Below are 9588 nucleotides of genomic sequence, written 5' to 3'. Positions count from 1 at the left end.
TAACTTGCCAAGTTTTAAACACATTTTTATGTAATCTTTGGTGAAAAGGAGTGGTATTTATAGTTCACTCTTACACTAAAGTAGAGGCCTTTGGGGGTCTCTGACTTAAAAGAAAAAAGATCTCTACTTAAACTCCCCACCTTAAGTGGACACTGAAATTTGCCTCTTGCACTTTATGTGCTATGAACCATGAAAACTGATACCCAAGTTGACCTGGTTTGGCAAACGCCCTCAAATTTCTTTTACCTCTCTGGTTCACACCATCAGTAGGTCTCTGGCTTGTGGATTCCTTATTTTATTTCTAGCACAACAGTGGTCCTCATAAAATGTTTCAAAGCTTTAATCTAGCATTTTAGTTGTTTATAATGGGAAGTTTAGTCTAGTAATATTGTCTGTTGTCTTACCAGAAATAGAACTCCTTTCTTAATCTATTTGTATATTTATTATTTTAGAAAATTGTCTATAGCACTTACATTTAAAAAAGTGATTAGCCTAAATTTTAAAAATCATATTCTGTTGCAGGCTTTAAAATCTTAACTGTGGCCGAAACTGGTTTGGCTCAGTGGATAGAGCGTCGGCCTGCGGACTGAAGGGTCCCAGGTTCGATTCTGGTCAAGGGCATGTACCTGGGTTGCGGGCACATCCCCAGTGGGAGATGTGCAGGAGGCAGCTGATCGATGTTTCTTTCTCATCGATGTTTCTAACTCTCTATCTCTCTCCCTTCCTCTCTGTAAAAAATCAATAAAATATATTTAAAAAAAAAAAATCTTAACTGTGTATCTGAGGTTATGGCCCAATTTTTATTTATAGTTAATTTGTACATTTTTTTTCTCTCTTTTTCTGACTTGATCAGGCCAAAGGTTAATAAAGGAAAATATATAGATTATTAAAATATAACGTGATAAGATCTATGAAGTTTCTATGAGTGTGTTAGTTATGGAGGTGAACACAGGAGACATTTTGTCAATATTTAAATGGGCACGTGTATGTAAAGTTGTCAGCACATTGTCTCATACTTGGAAAGACCTCAATAGATATTAAACTTTATAGTACTCGGGAAAATTTCCTTAGATTAAGGGGAAGGTAGGAATTTGTTATGCAGCAATAGATAACTAGTATTCCTGGCTTGCTGGTAAGGCAATCAGTATGATTCATGGAACATGCCTTTGAGATATAGGAATGGGAACATAGTGATTGAGATCATATGCTATTTTATTTATTAAAGAGTTAAAATAGCTCATTAACAAAACCTTATGTGATAAAGAAAAACTATCAGAACTCTTCTGAATGTGAGTATCATCTGAACCACCAGAGATACTGGTCCTGGTGAGTTCTTCCACAGTTATGTAAATCAAAGGCTAAGAGATTGGCTGAAGTCGGGATATGAATAACTGCATAGTTTCTTCTGGAAGGACAGAATGAATGAATATGAAATTGAAATGAAACCCCACTATTTGTGAAGAGAGAATACTCTGTCATTCCCGTAGCCAAGGCCCACAGACAATGATCCAGTAAGTTTGGCCCCAGACATCCCTTCAGCTTGTGTCTTTCTAGACTTTGGAGTGAACTGGGCATGATTTAGAGACTAGAGACCTGACAATGACAAGATGCAAAAATTCCAGTCCTAGACCCATCCTTTGATCTTGAGCCATTAGTGCCACAGGTTCTCGTGTTCTCTCGTGTCTGAAAAATGCTCAGGTATTAGTGTCACCACTTCGAGTGGCATGGCTGCCACCATGAGTGGGTGAATGATATCCTGCTTCCAGAGATGGGAAATGCCTGTCCAACACCCTCTTCTCCGGTTGTGTGAGAAAGGGGTCAAAACAGGGAAGAGATGAGAGTGGGACAATGATGCCAGTCCGGGAGGTGATCATTTAGACCTTCATGCTGTAGGTGGTTTTGGATTTCCAGAGATGAAACGAGTCTTTTCGGCAAAGGCAATAGCAGGTCACAGCCCTAGGGCCTGGCTGGTTTTATCAATCTGGCAGTTCAGGGTCAGCGCAAAGGACATCCCCAACACCTAAGAAGAGTTGGGAAAATAGGAGATTTTTAACAGAAGAGGCCATCTCTCCCACAACCTCTGGCATCAGCCCCAAAGTAAAAGAAAGTATCCGTTATACTGAGACCATCTTTCCTGCTATCACTTTAAATTCCTTCTCTGGTGTTGTCTCCGTTAGGTTTAGAATGGTGGTGGGGAGACTAGTGGGCCTGATGCTGGCAAGACAGGAGTATAGAGTCTGGGGACATCTCTTGTCTCCTTAAGTCTTTAAGAAACCTTAAGAAGCCCTCCTGCTGGAACAGGCATGTTCTGCACAAGTCAGCACCTCAGGCAACGAGTCATCTCTCCCTATGCCAGTCCCTATGCCAGTGATGGCGAACCTATGACACGTGTGTCAGAGGTGACATGCGAACTCATTTTTTTGGGTTGATTTTTCTTTGTTAAATGGCATTTAAGTATATAAAATAAATATCAAAAATATAAGTCTTTGTTTTACTATGGTTGCAAATATCAAAAAATTTCTATATGTGACACGGCACCAGAGTTAAGTTAGGGTTTTTCAAAATGCTGACACGCCGAGCTCAAAAGGTTCGCCATCACTGCCCTAGGCTCTAATCCTCCTTGGTTTCCAAGCAGAGAAGATTGGTTTTTCTCTGAGCTCCTTGATTAAGTCTTAGCTAATCTGTGACATAAACACGTGGGTATAAAAATGGTAGAAATATCACATAATATAAAAGAAGACAAAACTCTCCCCAATTGATTCCTGCCTTGTCAAACTAAGCAGAGAAACAACAAGGAAATTAATTATAATTTTCATCATCAATTCCTGCTTAGCATATAAAGCCAATTTTTTTCAAGTCTGTCACAAGCTTTCCTCTTAAGGATAAGTTGACCAGATAGCTCTTATAGCATCTTTTCTGTCTGCTTGAAATTGCTAATAACATTATTTGCTACTTGACTTGTGGAGCTCACATTTATTGAGCACATTCTATGTAACTGGTACTGTTCAAAACTTTATAGGACGTAACACATTTAATCCTGAAAATAGTCCTATGGTTAAGCTCTTACCTGGATCACACAGACACAGATAGTGATGATGCCGATATACAGGAAGTTGGATTGAAACCATGATTTTGCTTTTATGTAGCAACCCTAGAAAAAATTACAAGTACAAATGATACCACTATATTATTCAACTTTATCAAGAGGCTAATTTGGGAAGATAGTTGTCTTTTGCCTTATGCCAAGAGACTTAAGCCAGGTGTTATATTTTTATCTTCTTTATATATATAAAAATATAGTCATAAAGTAGAGAATATTGAACTGAAGATTTTTTGGGTGGTGTTATTATTACAATGATATCTTAAGTCTAAGTCTTAAATCCTCACATGTGAGTTCAACTAACTCCTGAAAGGTACGCCAGCAACGGATGTCCTTATGGTCTTTGAATATTTACTGCTGACTTGACATTAACAAACGGAAATGTAGGCAGTGCAATGCTAGGATTGGTTGCGTTTCAGCTTCTGCTTCAAAAGCCAGTAAACCCATCAGGGTCCTACCAAGCTCCAGGGCAGTCGCTGGTTGGTAGGTGCCCCAGTCTTTCTTCAGACACCTAAAAAATTCCAGAGATTTCCAAACAACCCCAAGAGTGGGTAACATGGGGTAACAGGACCTTAAGGACTTGGTTGAGCTGGAAGATGATTTTGGCTGCCTCTCTGGGCCTAGTCTGGAGGTCCGAATCAAGTGGGCAGGTTGTTTCAACAGTTGCGCCAACTCTGTCTCCCCCAACCTCTCACTCCTTCCCCTATGATTCATCTCACTAAGGGGCTGGATGCCGCCATCTCCAAGGAAGGAGGGCAGAGAAAGTGGTAGAGGGAGAAGCTTTTCTACCCCAACCTTACAGATTTCACTTTCAGCCATAAGGAGACCCACTTCTTGCTCAGGAGAAATCGAGACATGATCCTCTGCCACTAGCACATACACTTCGCCCTCTAATGTAATAGTGTAGGGCAGCACGATTCTCCATGATGTCCCTAGTCTGAATGAGCTTGTTTTTTGTTGTTTTGTTTTCTGATTTGTCTAGTTACCTGGGTTGTCTCCCTGGTCTCTATTTTGTTCAAGGCTCCCTGTTTCTGGCTGGGAGGACTAGGTCCCACATGACTGGAGTTTCTAAGGTAATTAAACATTCTATTAAAGAGGCAATAACAGAAACATTGCCCCAAATTACCTTAACTTGTGGATCTTTAGGGCAAGTAGCTGGTGGGCCGCTGGTCCAATCACTTGTGCTATTTACACCACAACATTGCAGCTGAAAACCAAGCCCCCCAAAGATACGATGGTTAGAAAGTCAACAGAATGAAAACGAGGGCCTTGGAGAAAAGTGGGCCCTTCATATCTGACTGTGTAGCAGAAAATCCAGAATGGGCCTGACTACTACAGCTCCAGAGACAAAACGCTTTCAAATCCATCGTACCGTTGCATTCACATAGACTCCTCAAAGTTGAGAGGGCACGTTCACTTCATTCACACTTTACAGATCGAAAATTAGACACACAGGGGACTCTATAATGGAGCGATCAGGCTGATCTACCCACCAGCCCGTCTTGCGATCACAGAAAGTAAGACAATCAGACATTGGAAGCAATGAAGATGTCTTTTAGTAGGGGAACGGATAAATAAGCTGTGGTATATCCAGACAATGGAATATTATTTGGCACTAAAAAGAAATGAACTATCAAGCCAAGGGAAGACATGGAAGACCCTGAAATGCATATGACTAAGTGAAAGAAGCCAATTTGAAAACACTATCAACTGTATGATTCCAACTATATGACATTCTGGAAAAGGCCAAACTATGGAGACAGTAGAAAGATCAGTGGTTGCCAAGGATGGGGGTAGGACGGGTGGGGAATGTGCAGCCTGCGGGCCATAGAAAGCCTGTGAAATCATTTGGTCTGGCCCTGCCAAGGCATTAGGGGTGAGTTAATTAAATGTTGGACCACATACAGCAAGCTAATTTTTTTTTAAGTAAATGTTTTATTTAGATAAATTAAAATGGTAAGCAGGCTAATTTTTAAGTTGATAATTTTGTATGGCCCATGAAGGATGTTATAAATATCCAATGGCCCTCGGCAGAAAAAAAGGTTCCCCACCCTGGAGTAGGAGGAGAGAGAAACAGGTGGAGCACAGAGGAGTTTCAGAGCAGTGAAATTGCTCTGTGTGATACTATAATGACGGGCATATGTCATTATACATTTGTCCATGCCCATAGAATGCACAAGACAGAGTGAACTCTAATGTAGACTATGGACTATGGGTGATAGCGATGTGTAAATGTAGATTGATCCTTGGTTTAAAAAAAAAAAGAATTATTCTGTTGATAATGGGGAAAATGCATGTGTGGGGACAGAGGGTATATGGGAAATCTCTGTACCTCTCTCTGTTCTGTTTAAACCTAAAACTGCTCTAAAAATTTAAGTTCTTAAAAAAAGAGGCTATTATCTTTATATTGAGTGGATAAGATGATGTAACATCTAGTATTTGCTTTAAAAAATAGCAGAGGGGATTAGCTGAGACAGTGGCAAAATATTAACTATTGAAGCTGGGTGATATGTACCCAGAGACCCATTTTGCTATTATTCTGTTTATTTTTAGATATGCCAGAGAACTCTCCAATAAAGAGACTTCTAAAGCGAATTGAAAAATAAAGAACTGGGGACTCAGAGAGGTGAAGTGATTTCCTCAAGGTCACCCAGCCCTGATCTGGCTCTACTTCCTGTGCTGCTGCTTCTCCACACTGAGCAGGCACAGCAGGACCACGGCCCCATGTGGCCACAGTGGTGGTGTCTGCGACACAGACTATGCCAGTGCCAGGCTGGCTCCCTCACCCTTCTGTGTCCCCCAACACACCAAGGCAGGGATGCAGAGTTAATGTGGGTATTCGTGGATGGGGAGGGGGAATGAGGAATGGCGTGCTGATGGGCTAGGTATCAAGCAGGATTTGGGCTACTTAGGAATTCAAAAGAGATTTCTTGTATTATATCCTTTCTGTTTTCAGGGAAATTTTGGAAAAGACGCAAACTAACCTAGTATGACATGTTTGGGTCTTCCTCAGTAGGACTTAACCCATGAGCCTATCTGAGTTGGTGAAGGATGAGAGAGAGACTGTAGACAACCCGATTAATCTTCTTTATGTTATGACCCACAACGTAAATAAGATTACCCAAATGGCTTAAGGAAGAACCAAGGTGATTCTTGGGAAGCATATTCTGGACCTGCCCCAGGGGCAATGGGCCTTAGATTCTGAAACTCCCAGGAAAGGAAGTGCCTTTTAGCCTCCGGGGACCGAGGTTGGAGAAGGAAGTCAGGGTTGAGCCGGGGAGGGGCCCGTCTGCACTCACAAACTTCTGGATGGAGTCCCACGCCGCCCTGGTGCTGTTGTCGGAGTGGTATCGCTGGATGCTGTCAGTCAGGCCCTCCCGCACCGAATCGCTCAGCTGCACGGGGCGCATGCCAGCAGGGAGACAGTGTGAAAAGCAGGTGAGTTCAAGGAACAAGGAATTTCTAGGAGAGTTGAGCGGTCCCATTTGCCCCTCCCTTCCAAAGGGTCTCCTCAGAGCTACGGAAGGGGGGCAGGGGGGGGGAGGTCCTGGGTATTTTTTTTTTTTTTTGCATGGGAAGAAGTGCTGAGGGTGAGATGGCACTGAAGGAGGAAGCGGACAGCGGTCACTTGTGCTTCCAGAACTCTTTTATTTTTATTTTTTTAAAATATATTTTATTGATTTTTTACAGAGAGGAAGGGAGAGAGATAGAGAGTTAGAAACATCGATGAGAGAGAAACATCGATCAGCTGCCTCCTGCACATCTCCTACTGGGGATGTGCCCGCAATCCAGGTACATGCCCTTGACCGGAATCGAACCTGGGACCTTTCAGTCCGCAGGCCGACGCTCTATCCACTGAGCCAAACCGGTTTCGGCCAGAACGCTTTTAAAGGAGGAAAGGGCCAGTCAGAGGCTTGGCTCTCAGGCACATTCTGTATTGCCAACCCATGGAGCAAAGTAGGCTGGGGGAAGATAGACTTACTTCCACTCTTCTTCCTTCTTATCCTTCAAAGAACCACGCACATGTAATATCCTTCATGAAGTTTTTTCATCTCCCCAATTATAATTAATCTCTTTCCTCCATCCTCCCACTTTCTTCTACCTCTAACTGTAGGACTTATTTTGTGCCAACTTCTTCTCCACGGCCCACTCCCCATGCTCTGCAACAGGACAAGGTGCTCTGTATAACTTACCTTCTGTTCATACACGAAGAGCAGGATGGCCAAGGTCACCTCAGCGAGAAGGATGATCAACAGCAGGACAAAGAACTGGGGCAAAGCAGAGACATGCTCACAGCACAGAGCCCAGTTCTTCCCCTATTCCCACTGCATCCTGGGAGCATCCAGTCACGTCTCCGCACAGGTGCAGGAGGTTCTTGTTCCTGCCTGTTGGGCCTTCACAAACCCCCTCTTGTCTTGTGAGGAAAATGTATTCTTTTCCTACAACTAGATTCCAAGACTCTAGAGGGCAGATCAGCACTCAGAAGAATCTAGCGACTAGATTTTCCATCAGTTAGTGACTCCGAAAATATAGACTGATGCCAGGAGGATTTAGGCAGGTGCCAACCTTATGCTTCTGAGATGCCAATCTCCTGCTCCTCTGATTTCCCTGTGCCCATAGGTGAGCTGCCAAAAAACATCTTGCCTGGCCCTTAAGTCATGAAGTCCCCCCTCCCCCCCACACACACGTAGGGCACCACCTCTCCTGCGAGAGACTCACCGACATAAGCAGGCACTTGTTCTCCTTGATGGAGCCCATGCACCCCAGGAAAGCAACCACCATGATGATGGAGCCCACGATGACAAGCACGTTGCCCAGCGTGAGGGAGGGGAGGTTGTGGAAGAGGGCCCCGAAGTTGTTGTGGACCAGGAAGTAGATCCCAAAGCCCAAAATGCAGCAGCCGCAGAACTGAAAGGAAGAATGCCACAGCATTCTGAGATAAAACATGCTCCTTGGGAACCTCCTCATAGTCTCATTTACTTGAGATTAGAATCCCCTTTTGCCATTGGCTTCATCAGGACTCTGATGAACAACCTCTTTCCCCTAGAAAAGGGGTGGTCCCAGCTTCTTCCTGTGATGTCCCACTCAGGCCTCATCCTACCCATATCAGACACCAGGGGAAGCTCACTCCTGTGAGTAGCACAGTATTTTCAGGCTTCAGATTCCTACTCCTTGCCCCTCAGCTGCTTACACACGGTCTTCCCTTTGGAAACCACAACCATGTCGAGTGGAGGCCCTGTTTCAGAAGTTCATCTTGCGAGGCAGAAAACCGGAGAAGCCAACTTCTACGAATGTTCTCATAGAAACATGAGTACCAACTCATATCTGAAATTCATTGGCTAAGTTTGGTACAGTGAAACCTCCCCAGAGCTTTCCTTTCAATCAGCTCTTCTAAGATGTCCAGGGGGCATATAACATCTAGGAAAAGAGAGGCGCTCAATACACAGTGAGGAGTCTCTGGTTTCTTACCCGTAGATGTCAGCAGCGAGTTGGAATAACCTAAAGTCCCCAGAGAAACAGCATCCCCTTCAATTGATACCTTTCCATTACACTGTGGCAGGATGCCAAGAGGGGAGGAAAGTGTCATTCCCTTCTTCTTAGGCTCGGTAGACTGCACATGACGCAGGCGTGCATGAATTCTTTCCACACAATGCTCTTCAGCAGAGGAGAGAGAGGTAGAGCATACCTGGGCGGAGGCGAGCTCGGCCATGCTCAGAAGAGGCTCACTTACCCAAAAGAGCAAGTTGAAGAAAAACAAGACATACTTCAGCAATTTCAAGCTGCTCATGCCCATCCTGGGGTATTCTTGCACTAAAAAGGAGAAGGCAATAAAGACAAGGTAAGTGACCTGGTTCTGCAAGTTGGTTCCAAAGATCAGCGGGCACAAATATTCAGTTCAAGGATCTCTAGCAGTACCTTGGGTTGGAGCCGTGACTCTTCTCTGGAAAGTTTCCCCAAACTTCCTGCTCTCTTAGTCCCTGAACTCAGGGACCAATTGGCTCCTATTGGACACTCACTTTTGCTTCAATTCATCAAGCTAAGGATGCTTAACACTGAATTAAGCACGGTAGGAGTAAGCAATAGAGCCAGGAGGGCAGGTCACAGTGACACAGTGCTCAGGGACTAGTGCCTGGGTACTTACTCAAGAAGGCAGCACTGAGGTCAGGGCGAGGCTGGTCAGTTAGCTGTGGACATGGCTGGTGCCTTGATCAGCCAGTCCCGTAAGTGCCCGGAGATGCACCTATACACAACATGTAGTCTCCATACCTCTTCACATGGAAGTGGGGGAACATACTTATGCCTCATTTATTCTTTTACTGAAGACGTTGATGGTGTTTTTTGTTCTAAGATGCTGTGGGAGAAGCAACTGTAACCAAGCAGTCGCTACCCTCCAGGAGCTGTCAATCTTACAGCAGAGCTAAAACTGGCCAACAACTGACCCGTGGAACAATAAAAGAAGACAGCAATGGAAATGAAAACTTTTTTAA

General features: G+C 43.9%; 1 protein-coding gene across 1 annotated transcript; it reads right to left on the bottom strand.

The window, feature by feature from the left end:
- Positions 1-840: 840 nt before the first annotated feature.
- On the bottom strand, positions 841-8970 carry CD53 (CD53 molecule). The gene is made up of 7 exons (XM_081112181.1): positions 8832-8970; positions 7820-8008; positions 7294-7368; positions 6400-6495; positions 4227-4307; positions 3068-3151; positions 841-2020 (listed from the first exon to the last, which is right to left on the bottom strand). The coding sequence occupies exons 1-7, from the start codon at positions 8892-8894 to the stop codon at positions 1949-1951; spliced, it is 660 nt and encodes a 219-aa protein (XP_080968307.1). The 5' UTR covers positions 8895-8970; the 3' UTR covers positions 841-1948.
- Positions 8971-9588: the final 618 nt, after the last annotated feature.

Source organism: Myotis nattereri (assembly GCF_964212035.1).
Source record: "Myotis nattereri genome assembly, chromosome: 18".
NCBI lineage: Eukaryota > Metazoa > Chordata > Mammalia > Chiroptera > Vespertilionidae > Myotis > Myotis nattereri.
Note: the sequence above shows the minus strand (reverse complement) of the source record. Positions and strands in the feature narration are given on the sequence as shown.